General features: G+C 41.6%; 1 protein-coding gene across 11 annotated transcripts in view; it reads right to left on the reverse strand.

Moving 5' to 3' along the window:
• Sox5 (SRY-box 5) overlaps positions 1 to 27,085 on the reverse strand; it is a 938,356-nt gene that overhangs the window by 364,315 nt on the left and 546,956 nt on the right. The window contains exon 1 of one of the 11 annotated variants that reach the window (XM_029478841.1): positions 8,526 to 8,683. The exons of 6 other annotated variants lie outside the window; for them this stretch is intronic. In XM_029478841.1, the coding sequence (XP_029334701.1) occupies positions 8,526 to 8,563 (38 nt within the window). In that variant the 5' untranslated portion in view covers positions 8,564 to 8,683. Of the gene's footprint in view, positions 1 to 8,525; positions 8,754 to 9,534; positions 9,651 to 27,085 lie in introns of those variants that run through there. 4 more of the 11 variants (XM_029478839.1, XM_029478848.1, XM_021164260.1 and 1 more) reach the window with 4 other exon arrangements.

Below are 27,085 nucleotides of genomic sequence, written 5' to 3' on the forward strand. Positions count from 1 at the left end.
GCCTCGGGTTTTTTAAACTCGAGTGACAGTCTGTGTCTGGGGTGTACCAGCCCTGAGACCCTCCACTGTGGGAGAGACAGAATCAGTCTTATTTGTATTCTAGGAAGGAGTCCTTCCTCTTAGGGTAATCTTCCCCAAACTGCTGCATCACAACTGAGGGGGACTTGTTCAAGCTGTCAACTGCCTAGTAAGTTTAAAGGCTTCTCTTAATTCCACGCTTGGTATATGGGAATAATTACGGTATTTCCCCAAATCACCCTTTCACTCCTAGTCACTTCTAAATATTTTTTAATCTACTCATAAAGTTATAAATACTGTGTTTCATCATACAATTCTCTAAACTTCCCTCTGTGCCTTTGGCTCCGTTTCTATTTCTCTAGAGGAATGCTTGTAAAATGTTAAATGTTCTTAAACTGTTTATCGGTCAAATCAAATCCGTTTTATTTTTCCAGTAATTCTAAGTTTTTTAAAACAATACTCTACCAAGACACATATCCCACAGTCCTCCAGAATCTAGAAACAATTCACAAGTTTAGTTCTGATTAGGAAATGAGGAAAATGGGAGTTTCACTCTTTAAACAAAACTCATTTCATCACCGCTTATCCATTCCCAGGTGTTCTGGCGATCGGCACTTTGCCTATTCAAGTTTCTTTCATGTGGTGATGCTGCCAGGGAGACAGTCAGACTCTGTATGCTCAGTTCTGACTAACACAGGATTGCAGTTGAGTCCCTGGGTTAACAGAGCTAGAAGAGTTTGACCACAGGTCCATTCCTCCCTCTACTAGATAACAGGAGCAGCTTAAGGAGACCAGAGCGCAGAACTGAGATGAAAGGCAAGCTGAGTTGCTAACCTCGACTAGGTGACAGCTTCTTGCAATCCCTTTTCAAACATATTATGAAACACAATAGCAAATATTCTAAAAGGGAAAACAAAACAAGAGAGGGGTACAGGGACAGGAGTGAGGAAAAAAATGAAGAGACAGTCATGGACTTTGTAGACTCTTGCCCAACAGACTCTGGCGCAGGGTAAATACAGGAGAGGAAGAATTGTAGCAAACAAACAATTGTTTCAGCTCCACAATTAGAGCCAGCATGATCTAGAACTTTGCCATGGGATCGGTATCAGTAGGGGGATGAAGGCTCAGTGCCACAAGGTAGCCCCTTGTCACTCCTGCTTGCTTGTAAAACCTGCCATTTCCACAGTGGGCGCTTTTTCTCCCATTTGGATCCCTTTCATCACATATCTAGATAATGATAATAATAATAATAACTGTTATTATTAAAATGAGATTTCAACAGACCATATGCAAAAGTCACAGAGTGGTTCTCAGAGAGCTTAGCATCCCGTTGGTCACTCCCCAATAAGTCCACACTGACTACTAATTCTGAAATAAATTTCAATAAAAGATGTACCAATAAAACACAATTTTCTTGTCTGTCTCCTTTCCCTCTGGCTTTGGAAATAAAAATACAAATATTTTAAAATAAAAAAATATATATTTAAAAGACAGACAAAGCAGGTTAACCCTTTCATGTCTTTTCTTAGCCATGTTCCTGAAGTCCCAGATGAGAAGGCACAGCCTCATGACCTCAAACCCCCCAACTGCTCACAGCTCTAGCTGACCTGTCTCTCCCACCCTGCCAACGTCACACCTTCTGGTGCAAGAGGCTTTTAGAGAATACTCTCTGTCCTCAAGTTCACGTCATCCTGTGTATCTATTCTGAGGGTATCTGACTCGGGGGTCTCAGTGTGATAGGGAAGACAGAGATGAGCAGGTGAGGTACGTAAGGCACCCAGGTACCTCTGTGGGGAGAGGGAGCCGGTGGCTCTACACATGCCTGCGAAAAAAGGAGCGTGTCTGCCGTGTTTGAACATTTTCTTTTCTAAAACACACATTCTTTCAGAGATGTGAAGGGCAGAAATAGAAACACGACCACACGTGAAAGTTTCCCCGGATGGCTGCCAGCAGCTCTTCTTCCTAGCGCTCCTCTTACCTACAGTACGAAAGGAGACTGGCAGGTAGCCCTAATTCGTTAGTAGCCAAATTATTTTTGTCCATAAAGTATGAGAAATCTCCACAGCACATGAATGAGACACGATTTACTAGTTTACACACGTTTTTATAACTCCAAGAAACTAAAACTCATTCACAAATGTTCCTAGTTTAGCTTCCGAGAGAAGGGCCACCGGACTACCAGAGAAGCACGTTTGGAACCCCAGGTCTTCCTTCTCCAAGAGAACGTGAGAGGGGAGGGAAGAAAATCTCTTAACTCCGATAAAGAACTTTTCATCCTTAACGCAGGAAAAATAAACAGCTTTTCGTTCACCCACACTCCACATTTCATTTAAGTCAAAACATTTCCATGCGAGGCATTACGAAAAACGTCATTTAGTAATAAGCCTGAACAACTGCAGAGTGGAATTCATAGTGACAGCATAGTGGGGTTAGACAATGAGGCTCGCGCTGACGAGCAGTCCCATAGTACTCGATCCCTGGAGTCCCTGCCATGCCCCTTCCCCAAGTTACAGAGGAAAGCAGCCTGGAGAAACACATGCACGCACCACTGACGAGCCAGAGAAGAGTAGCAACAACTCAGAATAACGAGACAATGACAAATGTATCAATATCACAGCAGAGCTGAATTCTCCAAATGATACTTAGATCAAAGAGAGAAAGAGAGAGGTTTGGAGATTCAGGAGGCAGGAGTCAAGCCCCAGCCGGAACTCACTGCAGGCTCCACGACTGACCTGAACTGTCCATAAACACCCAGAGGCATTTGGTTTTCCTTTTGCTTCTGTCATGTTTTATGAATATAAAGGTCCTTAAACTACCTTGTAATAGATTAATTACTTTCAAGCTGGTTGACAAAAGGGCACAATGACCGGAAAAAATGATACAAAAGGAAACAGAAAAGATGCATCTTAACAAGTTTATCAACAAACCTGGGTAGTACCCCTGAGGTGCAGAGTGAGGTTCAATGGTTCCAAATTGGCAGAATTCAAATTGGGTTCATATTTGGGTTTTTTTGTTTTGTTTGTTTTTTTAAACCACCTGTCCTAAAACGACATTGTTTATGCTAATTATCTTTGTTGACTCTGCAATTCTGTTTGTTTACTACAATTCTTTTAAAATGCCATATCCCTCTGAAACAGTTCTCACCAGAATCCTTCTAAATCTTGCCTCGGTCTGGTCCTTCCCGGCAGCCCAATGTGCAGAATACAATGCCACAAAGCAGGCGCAAGAGCTGGGAGCAAGTTGGAGGCTGCGACTCCTCAGGCTGGCAAAGGCTGGCAGTGTTGCTGAGGTTTCCCCGTCAGCCTCCAAGAGAAAAGGACACTGATGTGGAGAAACGCACACCCCCCTATTGGACAAGCAGCACCATACGCCAGCCACAGGATCTCCAGAGGAGATGGGGAACTCTCAGCAAGTCAGGAGAAGGGGAGACGGCACTAGGGAAAGGGCAAAACAGCTTCCAGACTGCAGGGCAGAACCCAGAGTCAGACAGGGGAAAAGGGCCCTGATTCCACACGAAGGAACAGAAGGCGTTCTCCAGATGCAAACCTAAATAGACACTGAGCATTGGTCTGTAGTGGTTTTCTTTCTTTTCTCTCTCCTTCCTCTAGCAACACCTCTTGATCTGTTTCATCTGCACAGCCTTTGAATTTTACATGCTACGTGGCTGAGGGTGCCACCACAAGGGGCAAAGTCATCGAGAACAGAAGTAAGGGGAGGCTTTGAAAAATCTTCATAAATTTCTTACCCATCGACTAAGAAGCACACAACTTAAACGTTTACACATCACTGAGCATCTCTTAAGATGACTGCCATCCCCTGTCTCAGAGATGGAACGCCCTGAGTTAGCTAGCACAGGAGAAGAGCTGAGAGCTTGCCTTGGGTCCTTTTATGGCCCATGGTATTGGTTAACCTCACTAAGATACAGACAAATAAACTCACAAAGTAAACAGCACCCACCAGTTACACCTTTTAAAGTCTTCTACGATGGGGTGGTGTTCAGAACCCAGCCCACCCCTGTGTGACACAATATACACCTTAGGTGGCTGAAGGATGGAATCGGGAAGAGAAGACAAGAAAAATGAGGAGACATCCCTGGGGATATTGCTCTGTGAGTGTGTCCTGAACGAAATGCATGTGGCACAGATCCCAACTCTAGGAAGGGTGAGATGCTCAAAACCAGACAGGTTTTTGCATCTGCCTCTAATCTAGGATGCTCATGCAAATCTCGGTTACAAGCTTTCCAAGAACAGACAGCGCACTTCCCTACGACTTCTGGTATTTGAGGCGCAGACAAATGGATCAACCTGCCATCAACAGCAACACACCTTTCCCTCTCCCACCTGCTGTCCCCTCACCCGGCATTTAACCCTGCACTGCTCCTGATCATCAGGCAGACTCCTGCCAAGTCTTCAGACAGAATGTGTTTAAAGCATGCCTTCGTGCGAGCTGCATTCCAGAGCAAGGTACCAGCTAAGGTACCTGGCAAATTATGGAGATGGGGATTACAATCTGCTGTGATTGATGAGCCTGCTTTCCTCCAGGAAGTAGTAGTAAGTAAAAGCTAAATAAAATGACGGAAGTAGGTACTGGGACACACTGAAAACAGACAGTTAGGCTTAAGTTGCCAGGAAGGAAAGGAGCTAGGGACCTTTTTAAAAATCCCCATCTAGACATTACCTGGCACCATGAATGCACTTTGTCCTTAGGAGCATAATGGATTCTTAAAAAAAAAAAAAATCTCCAACTACACTGAATAAATACCAAGGTGGAAAAGATATCTTATTGGGAGGATCGGCTAACGCTAAAATATCAATCTCGAGAGGGATATGCTTATCCACGGCTAGTAGTTTCTTGTGGCAGTTCTGCAAAGTGGTTTTCACAAACCCAAAAGGGTGCTCCCTGCTTCAGAATAACAGTTGAGAGTTTTCTAATGAGATAAAGATGATTCTCTTCACAGGGTTGACCATAAAGACGTCTGACAGGAATGGAAGGTGCCCAATTGAGTGGACTTTTTTTTTTTTTTCATCATGTCTAGACCCTCCAGCGTTCCCTTCAACATTTGGAAACAGACTGCTGTCAGAACCCATTTTGAGAAAAGCATGCAACTCCACGAGGCTCTGGGCTTAGCATGCTGCCTTCTTCAGCCCTAACTTTTCTTTTCCTTCCTGGGTGTGAGCAGACTTTTTAAAATCTATGTACTTATAAGTCTTTTATTTCCTTAAATGAAATTTTACCGTTCAGTCACTGAAGACGGTTACAAGGAGCTTAGTCATGAAATGATCATATTAGAAATAAGATGAACACAATTCAAAGAAGCTGACAGCTGTGTCAGTGATAGAATGTCAGATATGGTTATTTCTCCTTCAGCAGCAGGAGAGCCACACCATGGTATAAAACAAACATTTTACATATTTAAATATTAGGACACAGATGATGTTCTCGAATTTAAAAAAAAAAAACAAACTGAAATCACTATATTTTATTCTTTAACTCTCAGTTAAATGGAAAGACCAAGACCCCTCCAAGACCTCTCGGGAGAGGTAGCCATGCTAGTTCCGATACTTAGACCATGCTGCCATTTGAGGTTCATGTGAATTTTGAGACAGGGAGGTTTGTTTTACTAACCATCCTCTGGGGCGTGCACTGCCTGTTCATCCCCCACCTGAGAAGCATCCTTCAGTAGCCAGTCAGCCCTGCAGGAAACTGCAGAGCAGCAGAAGTGGGAAGTTCAAGCTTTCTAGTTCTGAAATCCATCGCCACTACCTCTTGACAGTCCTCACAGACAATGAAACTGTTACCTTAGCTATTTCCCAACTGTTTACTACCAGCCTGAGCTGCTGAGTCTGCCCCCTTCTGTAGCTGGGATCTCTGACACTCATCCGCCTAAATCCAAAGCCTCGAGCTGCTCTGGAAGTTCTCAACATTTCTTTTAAGTTTCAAATAGACGGATTATTATAAAAAAAAAAGATAATAAATAAATAAGAGAAGATGTCTATACTCTACCAGTGACATTAGCAGTATGAGTCACTTAAGACTCTAATGGTGCCTGAGCTCTGAGCAACTTCTGCTCACTACACCTAATTTCCCATTCATAAAGACATTAGGAATTCTTTTCAAAGTCTAAATGAGTTTGAATGAAAACCTCTTTGATTATCAGGTGAGCAAATAGAATATAATTTAAGTCAATAGAGATGATCTACTTATTCAACAAAATTTGCAAATAACTGAGAAGGAATAAAAAAGCAAGCCTCACTCTGATTATTTTTATATGTTAGCACCGTTACATAGTCTCTCTTTAGAGAGTTTCAGTAGTCGATACTGTATCTATCTGCATGATATATCTGTTTAAGTGACAATAGACAAATGGGGAGAGGCAGTGGAAACAAACTGTCATGATTTGCTGGTAAGTATTGCCAATTTCAACCTCATGGTAAATTATTAAAAATATTATATTGTATGATATTTTTCAAAACTATTTTAACTACTACTTTTCCACACGGGATGCACATCTGAACAAACTAGCTGATTATCACTGGTTTATTTAATTATCCAGCTAAAAATGCATGCCCCTGGATAATGCAGAAAGAACATAAAAACCTTAGCAGAAGGGGAAACAAAACAAGGTTAGGAGATTTGAGCATTAGGGAATTAAAGGGAAAAGTTTGGCTTAAAAAAGAGATAATTGAAAAAAAAATACAAATAAAGTTCCCAGCAGGCAGCCTGCCTATGTGGAGAAATAGACTGCGCCTGTTAATACACAACCACATAACTGCCTCTTTATAAGGACAATCTGCTAACAGGTTACAAATCAGACAGAGTTTTATTTGCAAATAAATAATAATAATAGTAATAGTAATAATAATAATAATAGTAATAATAATATGATTAGAATTAAGGAAAATTACCATTGATGTGTTCATCTGTACGTGTTGGGAAACTTACTCTGATCAATTATCAAGTCGCCACATTAGGCAATCCTATGTTCCAATGTGGACAAGCTCCACATCCGCATAGAAACAAGACTGTGTTGCAAAGGAAAGCTAACTAGTTAGAAGAGTTAATATGCAATACTTTGGAAAAATTAATTCAGCACTGTTCTGCTAGGTCACCCTTCTTACTTCAGAGGTGAGGCAGATGGAGAAAGGCAGGGTGACAAGGCACACTACACATCTACTTTCTCCCCTGGACAGACAGTGGCTTCTCTAAAATGTGACCACATCCAAGGCTTATTTTCCTCTCCACACTTTTCCTCTCCCGTGGCTTCAGTTCTAAAATGTTTTAATCTTTGTCCTTTCTTTTTTCGTCTTTTCATATCAAATTCAGGCATTTGAGTGATGAACAGCTTGACTTAGCATATTTTTAACCAGCTGGTCTAGCACCTAGCTTGCATTGCATAGTCAGATACGACAAATGTTTATACAGAAGGTATAGCTTGCATGGAAATGAAAAAAAAAAAAAAGCCTGGGGATCTTGCATCCTGGCTTTTTTTAGCTTTTTTTTTTTTAATTCACCATACAGAATACGAAGTTTGAGTTCTTTTTAATGGCAAACAAAAATCTATTTATAGTTCAAAAAAATGAACTTATACGAGGATAAGAACTCAAAGTTAAAAACTGTAATGTGTAATTACAGGGACGTGAGGAGGGCTAAAATTCTTTAAAAGCCCCCATGCTACTTGCAGCAACATCAAATGGAGGAGAACTGCACACCCCTCTAAATAGGAACAACTAATTAAAGATACACTCAACTCCCTCCCATCAGGGCACAGCGGAGAGTGGAGTTTATCAAAATTCAGTGAAGACAGCGAGCACAAAAGTAGCCACCAAACTTAGAAAGGGGGTGCCTTGTTTGCCCCCTTCTTCCCCTCTTCAGATACCTCGAGAATCATCTACTAATATTTAACTATGATGCTAAATTTTCTTTGGGGACAGAAAACAACAACAACAACAACAACACAACAACAACAACAGCCGGGCTCTCCCATATCAACAAAAGGTCCTGCTTTTCCCCGAGCAGTTTCCAAAGTTTAGCAGAAGGATCAAACAGGAATTTAACAGCCTCCGCTTTAACCACTGCCGAAGCCTTGTGTCACTTCAGAAATTACAGGAGACAGAGATCCTGAATATGCTAGCAGTCTACAAAAGGTGTGCGGGGATCAATGAAGGCAGAAAGTGGGAGCCTAACCGAGGAAGGGAGCAGCAGGGGGGAAGGGGGGCGACCTAGGAGAGAGAGAGCTGCTTAATGTTCATTTAATTTCCTGCCTGTGATCCAACGCAACCTAAAAACATTAGCAGTAAGCTCGGAGGAGACTTTGCAAATCAGTTCAATTTGGTCCGGGCAACCACAACAGAAATCAGCTCCCAAGGCTGCAGAGACCCGAGCTCAAAGCTGCTTTAACGCACACAATCTGGGGGAGGCATCTTCCAGTGGATTCACAGACTACTGTGAAATGGAAGAGTTTGCACTTTCAGTATATTAGGGGGGGAAAAAAACCAAACAGTACTCACCTTTCAAACTCCTGAGGTAAATCAGGGTCAGTAAGCATGCTGGAAAAGCACAGTTTCCCTTTGTCACAGCGGCCACCTATGATCGGCTGGCTCCAACTGAACCTGTCAAGTCAGTCCAAACCTTCTAAACCAATGGATTCTCTTTCTGTCTCTTCTCACTCTCTCTCCCCCTCTCCCTTTCTGCCTCTCCCTCTCCCTCTCCCTCTCCCCCTTCCCCTTCTCTCTCTCTCTCTCTCTCTCTCTCTCTCTCTCTCTCTCNCTTTCTGCCTCTCCCTCTCCCTCTCCCTCTCCCCTGTCTCTGTCTCTCTGTCTCTCTCTCTCTCTCTCTCTCTCTCTCTCTCTCTCTCTCTCTCTCTCTCCTAGGACTCCTTGACCATTCTCTTAAAGGGGTAGTACACTTCCAGCAGCGGTCTGGCTACTCCCCCTCTGCACAGCCGCACACTCTGACTGCTAGGCATTAGACAACCTCCGGGCACCAGTTCTTTCCTCTGAATTCTCTCTCCTGGACATCCCTGAATGGTAGAAGTCAACTAGTCTCCCATGCTCTCTCTCTCTCCTCTAAATAATAAAAGTCAACACACACACACACACACACACACACACACTCGCACACACGCACACGCGCACACACACACACCACCACCACCACCACCAGTATCATTGTGCAAAATACATTTGGGGCTGATTAAAAAATAACTTTGTCATAACGGAGCCCCAATCAAACTGTGAGCATTAACTAATTAAGCAAAATGATTACACATTAGTCACAGCATTTTTACACAAAGAATTGTTATTCCTCTCACCCCCTCTCCCCGACTCTCCAAGCGCACAGGGAAACACACAGGCATGGGTGTGCTCGTGCGCGCGCGCACGCACACACACACACACACACACACACTCACTCACACACAACAATCAGGCATTGTTCTAAGGGAAGAAAAGCAACTTTGACAGATTGAAATATAGCAGAGGCCCCTTCAAGGAAACCTGTAAACAGGCTGTCACTCACTCTGTCCGGCTCAGTGCTAGCTTGCTTTCCACAAAGTACTCTGAATGTCCTGGCAACCCAGGCAAAGTTTCTGCAGCTTCAAACTCCAGAAACCAGGCGTGGAGGAGAGCAGGTATCTGCATGCCAGACACAGCGAGCAGGACCGCAGGAAAATCTCAAACCCCAACCAGAAGATGGCCTGACCAGTCCACTGTCCTGCTCCTTCTGACTGGGGAGCTCAGGCTGGACAGAGCGGGTGTGCCCCCCAGCCCTGGGGCTCTTTAATTTCCTCTGTCCAGGCAGGCACAGATAAGCTGGGCAAACTCTGGCTCTCCAAATCCTAAGCTGGCTGGCAAGGCACTGCCTCCAAAGCAGTTCCAATTATCTAGATAAAAATCTGGCAGGCGAGGAAGGTAATCAGGTAAGGTCCCTTTGACATGGAATGACAGAGGCACCTACAGAGGCACACGGGGATGGTGGCTGTCCCCACGCAAGGCAGCATCTGGCTACGGAGTAAGCACACACTCACCAACACAAGATAGTATGCTTTCTCCACACACAGTCACTCCACACACACACGCTCTCCACTCCTACTGGGAGGGTTCATTGTGCACAAAAGGCTACATTACAGAGCCCGCCCCAATAAGGGAGAGAGAGGGAAAAAAAGCCGTCCATTGTTGAGAGGGCAGGTCAGTTGATTAGATTTTCTGTGGAGAATTCCACGAGGAAATTCCCTTCAAAGCCGAAGTGATTAACTGGGGGCTACTCTGGAAATGGGAGAGACAATGCCTCAATAGTCCGCACACCCAATGTCCAGGCTGGCACTGAACTCACTTAAAAAAAAATAAAAATAAAAGCCAGACTCTCTGTGCTTTTCCACAGGCTCCCCCCACCCCAGCAACCCCCTCTACTCCTTCCACCTTCCCCCTCCCAGTCCCTTTTATTTCGCAGCTGGATAACATTAAGGGCCTTTAAAACCACAAGGGTTGACCCCACCGCAGTTTGATTAGGTCCTACGTTTTTTTTATCCTGGCGACAGGCAGACAGTAAGTTTACTTTTTCAGACATACACAATGACACACCATACGCATATTCTGAGTGAAAATCTCTGATTGCTTTGCTCCCTCTGGAGTATTTACGCTTTATTTGGAGCTAAGAAATTTGGGGACAAAGTTGAAAATAACTTAATCATCAGACCCAGCATTCAGGAGAGATCTAGAAACATACACACACACACACACACACACACACACACACACACACACACACACGCTCAAAGCGGAGTAGGATTTGAGCATGTCACTATGGAGTTAAGACACTAACAAAACATGGAGTTAAGACCCACCCTGAAAGCTGTTACCAGGGATGTGTCAAAATGACTTGGTTCTCATTTCAGCAGTTGGGGAAGGGGAAGGACATTACTCATTATTTTTTTATGCCATTAGCCTCAAGTTATTTTTTATTACAACGCCAACTACTTCTACATATAAAAATGAGAGAGTCCTGGCATTTATCATAAATATCTATTTTTAATCCCTTAAGAGACCCATCCTCTAATGCACTCTGATGGATAATATATATAAAATAAAATTTTCTTTTCCTACTTATGATGTCCATAGGAACTCTAGGGTTATATATATTTTAAAATATTTCATCTTTTTTTTTCCTAACTAGTGAGTACCGTTTTGTCTTGTCTCAAGAGGGGATACTGAAGCAAGAGAAAGAGTATGGTAAAGGGGATTATGGGAGTAGGGACGAAAGAGGAGACATGGTGGCAGCGTAAAGCTAGAACTGAAGATGACTGCCATAAGGTGAGATGCTGTGAGCACATGGTCCCAGCTGCTGTCTCACTACAGCATCTACCGCTGGCTGTTCTTTGATGCTGTAATCCTGAAGGTCAGCACAGGTAAGAGCATGTTTTGATAACCAAATCTACTATATGAAAAGGCCTTCCTACCTTCTGTTTGGTTGGCATAGCCATGTAATATATGCATACGTCAGAAGCATACTGATGTCAGATAAACACAAATAACATATGAGAAATTGCAAGTTGGTTTGAATATCAGATTCAGATCTGAAGCTAATTATTTGGTTTGGGGAGTAGTCTCAGTGTGCAAGACTCTTGCTGTGAAAACAGGAGGAGCTGAGTTCAAAATCCCATGTAAAAGCCAGGAGTGACCATGAGTTTGGGACACACACACACACACACACACGCGCACATGCTTACTTTAAAATTATATATATTTACTTTTGCACAGTCATCTTAAGAGTTGAGACAGATTAGAAAGCAGGAAGAAAAATGTGTTCCCTTAAAAAAAATGGCCACCCTATCATGAGAGTCAGAACTAAGAGTTTTAAGACCATAAGGAGCTTTGCTTGGGTAGGTTAGCACGATTATGTTACACAGTGTAGGCATGAGCCTCTGCCTACACCACTAGCTCTGCCAGTGTTCACACGTGTGCACAGGGAAGAGGAAACTGTACAGCTGATAAGGAGTCCAGTACCCAGGTCACTTGTGTCCGCAGAAAGAGGAAGCAACCATCCAAAACATAGAGCTGAACAGAGGCCCAGAGATGGTACCACTGTTGTATGGGACCCTAAAGGCTTTCAGGAAATTTCTACTCAAATTTAATTTATAAACTCTTGTCTCTATAATAAAACTGTATTTAATATTTGAATAGTGTGCACATTCTTGGTCCTCCTCCTCTTCCTCCTCTTCCTCCTCCACCTTCTTCTTCTTCATAGGTCTCCCGTGTTACTGTGGGGCCCAGCCTGCTCTTGAACTCATGATTCTCCTGCCTCAGAGCCTGCGTGTTGACATTACAAGTATGATCTGCCAGCAGCTCACAATGAGTACTTTCAAATATTTCTCAAAAGATTTATTTTATTTGAATCTTCGAGACAAAGTAGAAGTTCCACAATTCTAGAATGTCAGATGAATAAGAAAAACACATCCCAAATATTTAGTCAAAATCTTCTCTTTAAGTGCCTTTTGCAATGGTGTTAACTCAGTTAATCCAATGTTTAAAATTAACTATATTAATTTAAGTACATTGTTATTTTGTTCTAAATGTTAATGTGCCTAAGTGTTTTATGACTATCACATAATGCATGTTAAATAAACCTATAATACTTTGTCAATTATTTGAACAAGTGAAGATACTCAACTAGTTATATAGCTGACACTATCCTATTAAAATTGACATCATGATTGGTGGACGCCTACTCATAATTAGAGAAATTTTCACAATAGAAGTGAGTATGTGACAATCTTAAGAGAATACTCACATTTTAGACAAAGATGGAGGCAGAAAACGCCAGCCAATCCTCACAAATGTCTTGTTCAAAAGGCTGTTTACTCGGGCAGGCAAGAGGTCTTAGTTATTGCTGTCAAACCTGACAGAGTCCAATCCTTGGGACTCACATGATGGGAAGAGAGAACCAGTTCCCACTAGTTGTTGTCTGACCTCTGCTGTGACATGCTGTGACACACACACACACACACACACACACACACCAGACATGGTACACAAACTTAACAAATGAAAGTGTAACTAGCTTTAAGATAGTTATTTATTACAACTGTTAAAATGGTTGACCAATCTCGTTCTTGTATCATGATGGCAACAAATTCTTCTCCTGGTGTTGCCCTCTCCTTATGGATGATTTCTGAAGGCTTCCCTTCATCATATTCTCATAGATTCATATCATATATTCTCTGGTGCCCACTCTTAAGGTAGAATTGCTGTCTACCAAAATCATTTACATTTAAAAATCGTTTAATTTTAAAAATTAATTAAACCGGGCATGATGGCGTGCACGCGTTTAGTCCCAGCACTCGGGAGGCAGAGGCAGGAGAATTTCTGAGTTCAAGGCCAGCCTGGTCTACAGAGTGAGTTCCAGGACAGCCAGGGCTACACAGAGAAACCCTGCCTCGAAAAACAAAACAAAAACAAACAAACAAACAAAAAACCAAAACGAAACGAAAAATCAATTAACAATGTAAGACAAATTGAAGTTTATGCTGAATTTATACTGGATGAATTTATGAAAAATATTGTTTCACTCAACACAGACAATCCTTTCTCCTTGTGACACAGGTAAGATCTGGGTGGTGTCAGACAATGAGCATGCACAGGGACATGTGGCAGTCCCTCTGGTGGGAAAAGTCAAAATACTTCTGTTGTGTGAAGAATTCACGTTAACCACCAGAAGAGAAGCTATTCATTTGTGGCCACACCTTTAAAAGGGTTTCATGGCTACCAGCATTCTACTTAAGAAATAGTTAACCTGCTAAGAGATTCGGGGAACATACTGTTCTGAAAGTTTACTTAGAAGCCAGCAAAAGAGCTAACAACAGCCCTTTCCCTATCAGCATTGCTCCGGGTTCTCATCATTAGCTCTCTACACACTATTTTAGCAAATGTGACTCAAAATCTTCCCAGTGTGAGTGGCAGGATGGAGGGGTGACTGTGCTGTACATTTTTGGTTTGGGTTGGGTTGGGTTGGGTTGGGTTGGGTTGGGTTGGGTTGGGTTGCGTTGGGTTTGGTTTGGTTTTGGTTTTTCAAGACAGGGTTTCTCTGTATAGCCCTGGCTGTCCTGGAACTTACTCTGTAGACCAGGCTGGCCTTGAACTCAGAAATCCACCTGCCTCCACCTCCGGAGTGCTGGGATTAAAGGCGTGCGCCACCACTGCCTGGCTGCTGTACATTTTATTATGTGTATTTCTCTGTGTTTTGGGGTGAGAGAATCTTACTACATAGTGTATTGTAGGTGCAGCATCAACTTGATCCAGTCCTCCAGCCTCAGTGCTGGATTAGAGAAACACCACTGGAGCCAGCTTTACACTACTTCTTTAGGGTAACTAATCGAGGCAGACGTGAGAACAAAACCTTGTTCACAGGAAAATACTTGAACAATTCGGCTCATTCTTAAATTAACTACGTCTCTCTGTCTTCTTTATTCTCCTTTGACTGTGTCCTGAATGAGTGATATATAGATGGCACTTGTTATATGTAAGGATGTTACCTAACAGTTTCTGATGTGTGTGTCTCTGACCCAGGGCCAGGAGAGGGTGATGGAGGGAGGCCTCTGTTCTAGAAGAGTCTTCCTCCTGCCCCTGCCTCGCTAAGAATGAGCTACCTTAGAATGAACAGCTTAGGGAACTGGTCACTACCATGTCCTCCATTCTCAAGTCCTTCTTCCACAGTCTGGCTTTGATAAATCAATTTAGAATTCCCAAAGTAAGACTTCTGTCTCCTCAGTGGTATCCCAGGTATTCATGCTGATTGAAAGTCTGTAAGACTATCCATGCATGAAACAGGTTAGGTTGGCCTGCTAAGGTATAGCATAACATACATTCATTTGTCCGTATAATGAACATAAGAAAATGAAGTTTGGTCCTTAACATCAGAAATTTTATTTTTAAAATAAGTATAAATATATTTTTTATTGTATTATCTCATTTTTTTCCTTTTATTGGAAATAGATACAGGGCTGGAGAGATGGCTCAGTGGTTTAGAGCACTGACTGCTCTTCCAGAAGAGCTGAGTTCAATTCCCAGCACCCACATGGCAGTTCCACGGGATCCAACACCCCATACAGACATATATGTAGGCCAAAATACCAATGCACATAAAAATAAATAAATCTTAAAATAAAAAAGGAAACCGATTTTTTTCTCAGACCATATATGCAGATACGTTTTCCCTCCTTCTACTCCTCCCAGTTCCTTCCCACCTTCCTCCACTCCAGATCTACTCCCTCTCTGTTTTTCATTCAAAAAGAATGGGCTTCTAAGAGATAATGAAACGACAAAATAAAATACAATAAGATGAAGTTAAAAAGAAATCATACTGAAGTTGAACAAGACAAACTAGGAAGAAAAGATTCCCAAGAGCAGGGAAAAGAGTCAGAGGCCTACTTGTGCTTACAGTCAGGAGTCCCATAACACACTAAGACAGAAGCTATAGCATACATGCAGAGGCCCTGGTATGGCCGGCCCATGTGGGTCCTGTGCTCACTGCCTTGGTCTCTAGGAGCTCATGTGTGCCTTGTCTACTTGACTCAGAAGACCATGTTCTCCTGGGGTTCTCCATCTCCACTTGCCCTTGCATTATTGCTCTCCTGGGATCCTCCATCCCCACTGGCCCTTGCATTATTGCTCTCCTGGGATCCTCCATCCCCACTGGCCCTTGCATTATTGCTCTCCTGGGATCCTCCATCCCCACTGCCCTTGCATTATTGCTCTCCTGGGATCCTCCATCCCCACTGCCCTTGCATTATNTTGCTCTCCTGGGATCCTCCATCCCCACTGCCCTTGCATTATTGCTCTCCTGGGATCCTCCATCCCCACTGCCCTTGCATTATTGCTCTCCTGGGGTTCTCCATCCCCACTGGCCCTTGCATTATTGCCCTCCTGGAATTCTCCATCCCCACTGCCCTTGCATTATTTCTGCCTCCTCTTCATCTAGATTCCCTGAGCTCTAAGGGGAAGGGTTTGATGGAGACCTCCCATATGGAATCCTTCATTCCTGACAAAGAACAGTGAGTTAAAACATAGAAAGGATTCTGCCCTGATCCAAAATTTGAAAGGGACAAATGAAAAAAAAAATAATCAAGGGAAAATGAAAAGATTGTAGCGTTGTAAATTCTGAAAGGCAAATGGTGTTTTTGGTTTTTGGTTTTGTTAATCTAGATTTTTAACATGGATGCTATGGATCCACTTATGAAATCCTGCCACCTTATTTTTGTGTCATTTTCTACAAAAATCAGTCACTGCCACGATTGAGGAAAACAGTCATATTGAATACAGGCTGGAAAAAAAATAGCATTTCCAAATGAATGCAGTAGTCCAATTACTCAACAGACAAACACAACATCTTTAATTTACTTTGTACTTAAAACCCTCTCTATGTATATTAAAATATTAAAATTAAAATGCACACCTTAACAGATAGAGAGGAAAGAGTCGTTGTTATCTCTTCATTTTTCCCTAAGTTGAAGAATTATTTGGGGGTAAAATACTTATTATTTGTTTAAACAAAAACCTCAATGTTAATCAAAAACAAACAAACAAAAAAACAAAAAGACAAAACAACCAATGGCCCTGCAGTCAGAACTCCTCACTTGTAAACCTTGTGAGAGGACTAAATGGAACCTAAAAAGCTCAATGTCTGTCAGATGTGCCACAGTCCAAGCTCATATTAATTAAACCAAATCACAGTTGTTTTTATTTTTTTTTTCTGGTGTAAGAAACCAACGTCCATTTTTGCCAACCATCACAGCTAGGTCATTATTCTTGACACGAAGAATAAAATCTCTGTCTTTTCTTGAAGGCGCCCCGGACTTCGTTAGGGCATACCCTGAGAAAAATCATGAGAAAAATCCAGAGTGGATCCACCTAAGCCTCCTTAAGCAGAGCGCTGATAAAAGATGAAGCTCAAACAATAAAATTATGACCTGTTGGGATGTGGGCTTCATGGCCTAGTTTATAGCCATTTGGTTCTTGGTAGGGAGAAACCAACAGCATTTACAAAGATTCCCTTGTTTACTTTTTCTCCACAATTTTAAAAGAAAGGACAGGGAAAATAATTAACCGGTTTCGGATTACACAACTGATAAGAGGAGAAGAGGATTTGAATGCCAGTCTCTTGACTATGAATGTAGAGCCAATGTGCTACCCAGGGAGCCTGGTGGTAACAAGAGAAAAAAATAAAAAAATAAACCCGACCAAAGACCCATTGTGTGATGACAAATGCTCCCGGGGGGAGGGGAGGGGGAGGTGGGTAGGAAATATGATTTCCACATCAGATGCCTAACATCAGAACCTGCAGCATTTAGATACAGTTCTTATGTGCTCAATAAAATATATATTACAAAGTCAGTCAAAAAGCCCCAGAAGCAGTATGGCTCAAAACTAGAGAGGCACAGTCATAAGCAGTGTGTGATCATATTAGTAGTGATAATACACACTGCTACACTCATATATATACATATATATATATATATGTATATATATATATGTATATCACTATCAGAAATGGGGGCGGGGTGACACTAAAATCAGTACCCCCCCTCAAACAAAATATCTGAACATAACTTTATTTTTAAATAAGACTTATTTGGGGAGAGCTTTAAAAATGATATAGAAAGATGGGGGCGGGGCTGGTGAGATGGCTCAGTGGGAAAGAGCACCCGACTGCTCTTCGGAAGGTCCGGAGTTCAAATCCCAGCAACCATTGTGGCTCACAACCATCCGTAACGAGATCTGACTCCCTCTTCTGGAGTGTCTGAAGACAGCTACAGTGTACTTACATATAAAAAAAAAAAAAAAATCTTAAAAAAAAAAAAAAAAAAAAAAAAAAAAAAAGAAAGAAAGAAAGAAAAGAAAGATGGGGGCTGGAGAGCTGACTCCATAGAAAATCAGTTGCTGTTTTAGAATATTCAGGTTCAATTCCCAGCACCCACATTGGGCATTTCAAACCTGTCTGTAACTCTAGTTTTAAGACTCAATGATTTTCTGGCCTCTGAAGACCCCTTCTTCACACTCCTACATGGATGCTTAAATATAAATATAAATAAAATAAAATAAAATAAAAACAAACTTTCTGGAAAAAATATACAAGACGTATCAAGTTCCTAGGTAGATAGATGGTCTCATGTCCCATTCATAAAACCGAATTCTTTCTACATTAAGCATCAGTTTAACAAATGCAAAAATAAGATATAGGCATGTGTTTAAAGTACAATATTTCTGTAAACGTTTTGCTTACCACATAAAGAAGGATTATTAGAAAATGCCTGACGACAACAGTCATATTTCTGGAAACTAGAACCACATAGAACCACGACTTGATGAAATAGGAAACATAGAGGACACACACGAGGACACACACACACACACTTTTTACATGCAAATCACACAGTGCCACTTAACCAGTGCAGTCCTGGAACCCACGCTGAACATGAACAGGGATGGAAATCCCACAGGAAATAAGGCTTAAGTACCAGAATAAAGCCACAAATCACCAGCAAGGAATATGAACAAACTCAAAAAGAATTTTAGAAATGAGATGCTCTTACTAACATTGGATCAAAATCCACTAGTCATAAATAAAAGATTAATAAATCAGTATAAAACCCAAAGTAGAGAGTGACACTGTGTGGCCTAAGCATCAAAAGCTATGGGACACTTTCCACACCAAGGAAACAGCTAACTTCTGAGATGAGCTAGTTCTTTGAAATCAATGAGAAAAAAATATATCAAAACCCCAATAACAAGGAAAGCAAAGAACAAATTTCCAAAGGAAAAAGAAAGCAGTATTAAATAAGACCCAAATGTCTAATGCCTATGATTGCAATGAAAATCTAGTTTCAAGTACGGGGTAATGATATTCATGTATTTTACCTGTTTGCCAAGGAATGAGGACCTTCATGCACTGTAGAGTGCACAACCCCACATAATTAGTTCTCTCCCTTGTAATATTTCCATATAGACAAAGCTTATTTCCAACCCTGGTGTTTACACCTCACCTGTGCATTGTGCCTTGGTCAGAACAAGACAGAAGCTTTCTAAATGAATGCTTGATACATCATCTACTCTCAGCATCTCCTGGATGGTCTAGTTCATCTGCCTGGCTCTTAGACCCAGAAGAGATCTGGAGATGAGTGGAACCCAGTGCAGCACAGTCGAGGCAATGTACAGTGACCCACAGATGTAAACCCACAGACACCCCACACCTTCCATGGAACAGGTAAAAGAAAAAATATAGCTATTCACAGAGACTGGGGCTGTTTATAGATAGAAGGGGAAAAAAAAACAGACAAATAGTGTCTATTTGTGAGTTACAGAAGAAACACGCATCAATAGCAATTTGAAAATATCCAACAATTGTCAGGATTATATATCTGATCATATTAGTTAAGAAAATATTTGGCATGTACAAGGCATTATACGTTCAAAGTGATTTACCATGCGAAGGCCTGTAACGGTGAAGAACTACTGCTGATTCAATAGGCAGAAACTAGGACCCAAGGACAGGATGGAATACTACACAGCACTGTGTCTACTGCTTATTTTAAAGTAGTTCAGTACTTATAAATTAAACATATATAACTAAACCACTAATAAACACCCCTGAGTACTTCCCTATCAACAGTATACAATGTTTATTAAATTCGATTAGAAGACTTGGGCAGATGTGCATTCGGAGGGCTATAATACATTTTTATTTGACATATCAGGAAATCTGAGGCTTTCCCTTATGATGATAATACTCAGCGTAACTCAGATTTGAGATGTTATAAATAAAATGCTTGAACACATATATAGCTCTTCACTCCCTGGCTTGGGTCCAAATCTGGCCTAGTCTCTGTTCCATCAGACTGGCAGCCTTGCCCACAGCCTGCAGTGTCTTTACCTAGGATGTTTTGTCTAACAGAACATCACTGCTGGGTAATAGCCCAAGCCTCTCCCCCAGTTTTTAGGAAGATTTCCACTGGTGCCTTCACCACTAGATTCCAGGCCCCTCTAGGCTCTGCCTATCTCTGTACTCTCCTTCCATACCTGGGCTCTGCAGGCTGAGTTTGCCTGTTTAGTGATACATTCCCAAGGCAATTTTGCAGCATCAGATAACTGGGCATCTCAACTTAAAGAAAATACAGAGGGCTTTGGAAGCCTAAACTTGGGCAAGAAAACTGGCATGGCTTAGGCCACTTCTTAATCAGATTCTCAAGTTATGGCACCTTCCATCTTTGAATGCATGTCTAAATGAGGCTTGCCCTGGCAATGGGGATGGCTTAGCAGGCAAAGTCCTTGTCACTCAACAGTGAGGACTGGAACTTGGTCACCCCAAACCCAAATGAAAGTAGAGCAGGCATTTACATGGCCTGCCTCTAATTTTGTAACCAGAATCCCTAGAGCAAGCTAGGTAGCTGAACTGGGCAGAGCTGATCGACTCCAGGTTCAAAAAGCAGACTGCCTCTGTACAAAAGAAGGAGAAGAATCAAGAGAGGTAATGACTTCAGGTCTTCACCTGCATATACATACATGTGCACCTACATGCTTGTGAGCACACACGCATGCATGTGGAAAAAGCCTGCTTTAGATATTCCTAAACTGTAAGAACTATCACTGCACAGGGGGGAAACTGAAGAAACAACCACGTCCTTGTCACAAGTTTAAAGTTGTGGCCTTTGGGTGAAAGCTGGTAAGTTATATTGAATTTAACATAATAGTCATAATAATACCTTAAAGATACTCCAAACTTGAACACTGAAATATTACCCTGGACTGTGGTCAGTTGGGAAAGGAAATAGAGAGCTCTGTAAGTATTAAAGGTGCTGTTATATATATAGGCAAACCAAAGATCTACAAAGCATAAAAAGCCAGTGAAATGGACAGTTTTGTAGCTACTGGTATGGGATCCTTCTAAAAGACAAAGAAAACAGGGTCCATCTCAGACAAAATGAAGCTATGGATTATATATTCTTTGCCACATCAGCTCCATGCTACCTGCGTTCTCTCTCTCTCTCTCTCTCTCTCTCTCTCTCTCTCTCTCTCTCTCTCTCTCTCTCTCTCTCTCTCTCTCTCTCTCTCTCTCTCTCTCTCTCTCTCCCTCCTTCCCTCCCTCCCTCCCCCCCTCTCTTACCTTTTCCATAAGAAAGGCTGAAGAACTAACCAAGTGTACCTCCTATCAGAAGTGCCTCAGCTATAAAACAGGAACAAGCCAAGGCCTCCGTGAAAACATGGCTTTTGAGAGAGGACAAAGGCAAAAGGCAAAAGAAAGTTTTTTAAAATACTTGTAAAAACAATCAAGGGATAGCTTTTGGTTTCCATAATTCAATACATGTCATTATTTATTTCACAACTGTAACAATCCCTGTCAAATCCAACTTTCCTTCCATTTGTCCAAGTGACCAGATGTTATCCTCACAATTAGACAGTCACTGTCACCACCATTTTGATTGCATTTAAGGTGACAGAGAACACAATTGCTCATCGTTGGCCTTACCATGAGTCAAATCTTACTCTTGCTCTAAAAATGTTCCATTTACATCTCTCTTTGATGGATTTTCCTGTTGTTTGACTAAATAGTTCTGTAAAAACCATTATGTGCTATTATGCCAAATGCAGAGCCTCATAAGCAACCTGAGCTCTGTGATTCATCCAAAAAGAAACCCACACCTCAGTAAAAGAAAATGTAACAAGGATCCCATCCAAACAAAATGGCTACATTAGATGGAGAGGGCCTGATGAATGCTCCTCCCCCTGGTATGCTGAAAGTATGTCTAGGAAGAGATAAATGCTACCATATATCATACAGACACCATATATCATACAGACACTACATATCATATACATACCATATATCATACAGATACCACATATCATATACACGCCACATATCATACTGACACCACATATCATACAGATACTACATATCATATACATACCACATATCATGCAGATACCACATATCATACAGATACCACATATAATACCAACATCACATATCATATAGACATCACATATCATACAGATATCACATATCATATAGATACCACATATCATACAGATACCACATATCATATAGATACCATATATCATATAGATACCACACATCATATAAGCACCACTTATCATATACATGCCATATATCATATACATACTGCATACCATATAAACACCACATATTATATAGCCTTAACATATCATATAGATACCATATATCATACAGATACCACATATCATATACACAGCAAATATTTTATAGATACACATACCCAATAGACACCACATATTTTATAGATACACATATCATACAGACACCACTTATACACTTATACAGACACCACATATCATGCAATCTCTTTTGATTGAGGCAAAGTAAGAGATTATTTGAGAGGCAAATGGAACTGCATATAAGAGACTCTAAGGAGTTCATATAAGTATATAAGGGAGAAAACAATCCTAAATGGATATATTAATAACTGTTATCTTAACCCAACAATAAATGAACCATTTTACTGACATCCCGATAACACATGGGTGCAACAGTACTACTGGACTACAAAATCATAACATAACTTTCCAGATTAAGTTATACTCGACCACTTCAAAAAAACAGCAAATGTATCTTATTTATCTTTACCTGTAATGCCTGTCAGATACGTGTAGCCATGCTTTTCACTCATATGCATGTGATTTGGGCTATAAATGCACAGTTTTAGAAATTATAAAAGCAGATGTGTTCTTGGTCCTTGAAGGTATACATCCATATGAGAGTATATTTCAGTGTCAAGGAAGGAAGACTAGGCTTCTAATTTAAACATTAGAGGGCTTTACTAATGCCTTATTCTGCATCTACATTACAGTTGCCCAAGAACAAATGGAGCACAGGGAAGTGGAGGACTCGTGATTATTCAATGGACAAATTGTGTAATAAAGTTATACGGTGCTTTAATTTTTAAATGTATGTATGTGTATGGGTGTTTTGTCTGCATGAATATATACATACAACATGTACAGCATCCATGGAGGCCAGAAAAGGGTACTGGAGCCCCAGGACTGGAGTTACAGATGGTTGTCAGCTGCCTTCTGGGTGCTGGGAACCAAACCCAGGTCCTCTGCAAAAGCAGTCTCTGCCCTTAACCACGGGGGCATCTTTCCATCCCCCAGTTGTAGACACTCTGTAGATAAAACCAGCTTTCTAGTAATCTAGTTGTAACTAGGTAGTTAAAAAAAATTAAAAGTAATAATCTCCAGAGGATTTAGTCTTGGAATTGTCTGGAAGAGAAAAAAGAGGGAAGGGGGAGGGAAAAGAAGAGGAGAGGAGAGGAAGGAAGAAAAGAAAAAAAGAAAGAAAGACTGAATAAAGATATACACATTAAACTAACCCATCAGTGAGTAGGAAAAGCAAATCTCTCTTTGGACAGGGTACTTTGAGATTTTCTAAATGGATGTAGAAAGAAATCAAAATATAAGAAACAAATATTTGAATTTAGAAAATGTTTAAAGAAACTTATATATATATATGTATGTATATATGTGTGTGTGTGTGTGTGTGTGTGTGTGTGTGTGTGTGTGTGTATGTCAGCATAAAATGTTTAAGAAGTCACAAGCCTGTCCTTTTGTGGTATATTATTATCACTATGATTTCTGTAATATATTTTAAATTATATTTGTTTTATGTATATGGTATTTTGCCTACGTGTATGTCTGTATGTCACTTGAGTGCCTGGTGTCTGTGAAGACCAGAAGAGGGAGTTGCATCTCCAGGACTAGAGTGAGAGGCAGTTGTGAGCTGCCATGTGGTTGCTGGGAATTGAACCCAGGTCCTCTGGAAGAACAGCCAGTGCACTTAGGCCCATATATTCAGTATCTTGTTGCAATACATGACTAGTGAGCATATTTCATGTCTCCTACAATTTACATGTATCTCTTAGAACAAACATTTAAGATATCCTTATTTTTTTGTTGTTATACCCAGGGCAGAAAAAACTTTGGAAAGTCCCTACTTCATGCTTCCTTGACAGGCAGTTAGGCTGTTTAACACAGGACATCAGCAAGGACCTGATATGATCACATCTCTAGCAATGCCAGCCTTGAAAGGATAGCGTAGACACTCCCAGTGGAGACTGCCAAGGCTCATTTGTGTAAACTCCAGTATAACAATGTGTGCTTCCCTAAGTGTTTGCTTCATGCTTTATTATGGCTGTTTACAGAAGTGATATGCCAGGTAATTTAGTAAAATCACTTTCCCTCGGTGCTTTGTAAGCACTCAAAGCAAATAGAGTCAAATCAAGTTGAGAAGAAATGGCCTTATTAAGACGATTTTAAAGACGGCTTGTCCATATTAATACACAGTATGAACACACGTCTCTATACAATTTAAAAACATTCTCATATTCTCACTAGCCATGGCTTACCTCAAGAAACATTCTTTGGCAGGGAACCTCAGCAGGTTCTTCCATTATTAAAGACCTGAACTTGAGGAGGCAGCTGCTGGGGTACAGATCTCAGTTACGACCTGGTCCAAGTATCCTACTAGCAGCGCAAGATGGTGCACTGCAAGGAAGGAATGTGCTGAGCATGCACAGTCATGATAGCAAGCACCCACGGTTACCACCATGCCATCCACACTGCAACCCAATGTGGGCCTCGAGCAGTCTCCTCATGGCAGGGCTGCCTGCCAGCTTCCTCTCTCATGGAGTTCATGAACTGTCTCCACACATAAACAGATCAGGCAGCTGGGAACAGCCATGGAAGCCTATATACTTTAAAAAAAGAAAGAAAGAAAGAAAAAGAAAGGCAGTCCATGTAGGGCTGTTCCTCTAAGTGTGAGGTCTGTGCTTCCTTGCCTACGTCAGGTCCTTTCACTTGACCCCGAAGTTAGAGAGGATGTCTGGTCCTTTGACCCAATGTAAGAGAGAATGTCTGAGGAGTGTACCTCCTCGATTGCTTTCAGATACTTCCAAGACAGTTAGGCAATGGCAGAGACCTCGGGCATGGAGCACAGAGGCCCTGCACCCCAGTCCAGGACCACTCCTTATCTATCAGCAGGATGTGAGTTTACATTCCCAGGCTTAACTCTTCAGAATGACAACAAAACCAAGCATCCTGCAGGCAGGCAGACATTAAACTGTCTGAATTCTTAGAGTTGCCTATCTGTCGACTTGGGACAGTGGCCAGACCCAAGCTCAGCTTCAGAAAGGTTGGTCTTGCTTCTCACTTGGTTCTCTCACTGTGGTCCTCAGAGTGGAGGAACAAATGTGTAAGAAGGAGACAGAGTGAGAGTGTAAGCACATTTGTGTCGTGCGCACGCACACGGCACTCTAATCCTCTGTAGCGTTTCCTCAGATGAAATGCAGTACACTAGAACACAAGAGAACACATCCTCTACACACTGTCTGGGCAACCTCACTCCACAGTTTCCCCCTGTCCCAGAAAAGAGGGAAGAAACAAATTTTGGCAGAAAGTGAAAAGCAGAGACATTTTATGACAATAGATTATAACTCTTATCAGAAACATATAAAAGCTTAATAATAGGAAGAAATACATTAAAAATACATTGATCAGAATAAAATATCTTTAAAGGTGCAATGAAGAAAGACTACCCCAGTCCAGTTACATTTTATTACTTTAATTGTTAAATGGCCTTATTCTTAACGTTAACACTTTATGTACAGTACCAGGCAGGCCAAAATTTACACTCAATGTTTGCTGAGATAGTCTTTAATTACAGCAACCCATCTAAGCATAGATGAAAACGTACTTACTGCATCTGAGGAGTTTAACTTAGGGAAGCAGAGCAGAGCACTGTTTCTGTTGTCTGCATTTCTGACCATGCAGCTGTTGGGCTATGGCTGGCCAATGCTGCCTGGCATTGTGCAAGAGAGTACTGTGTGGCATAGTACCAGCCTGGTACCTCACAAAGGGCAATTCTGCTCAGTGCTTGTTGCTTTTGATGCCATTATAAAGTTAGAAGGGGGAACAAAATACCCATGGAAGGAGTTACAGAGACAAAGTGTGGAGCAGAGACTGAAGGAATGACCATCCAGAGACTGCCCCACCTGGGTATCCATCCCATATACAATCACCAAACCCAGACACTTTTGTAGATGCCAACAAGTGCTTAATGACAGAAGCCTGTAAAAGCTGTCTCAAGAGAAGCTCCACCATTGCCTGACAAATACAGAGGTGAATCCTCACAGCCAACCCTTGGACTGAGCACAGGGTCCCCAGTGGAGGAACTAGAGAAAGAACCCAAGACAGTGTGCTGGCAGGAGCTCACACCTAGGTTCTGTCAGGACACATTTGCATTTGTAAGTGGACATGTTGACACCTCTTTGAAAAGATTATCTAAATATTTACAATTAACAATAAAAATGCAAAACTGCTTGTAAACTCTGAAATGCAATATCAGCATTAAAAGTTATAGCCAATAAAGTATTTTTTAATAAACTTAGAAAAGTAACTTCATCGTATAAAATAAATCACACGAATTCCATGTGAGATGGCCTCCTTCAAGAATCCTGTTCTGCACAGAACTGGGGATGCCTCCCGCTTGAGAAAGTGTTTGGAAAAGAGCTGCCCCCGGAAGGCTGGCGCTTAAGCCCACAGGCGATGGTGCTTGTATTGTTTATGCTACATACGATGCGCACCGAGCAAAGAAGCAAAAACGCTAAGCATCCACGGTGAGCTCTAAAACCTCGGATTATTTAAGCATTCCATTTATTCCAGGATTTACAGGACATTAGTGCAGGCACACACTCTGAGGAGATGCATTTGAAAACTCAATACAGGTGGGTCTACGGTAATGAGAAGCGTGCTTGAGACTATCAGATCCAATGCTGTTCAAAGCGGGTACACCCCAGCTTAAGAGTCATCAGGGCGGAGCAACACAAAAAGCTCTACTCACATTGTCCAAGGATGTTCTAAGTGCACATAGCAAGAGACAGAGAAAGTAGATGCATAAATTCTTCAGCATTTTCTTAAGCAACTAATTTAGCCCCCCCTGAAGAAAGGGATTTACTTAAGGTATATTCACACTTGTGTGAAAATGGCTT

The sequence above is a fragment of the Mus caroli genome, chromosome 6, assembly GCF_900094665.2.
Source record: "Mus caroli chromosome 6, CAROLI_EIJ_v1.1, whole genome shotgun sequence".
Classification (NCBI taxonomy): Eukaryota; Metazoa; Chordata; class Mammalia; order Rodentia; family Muridae; genus Mus; species Mus caroli.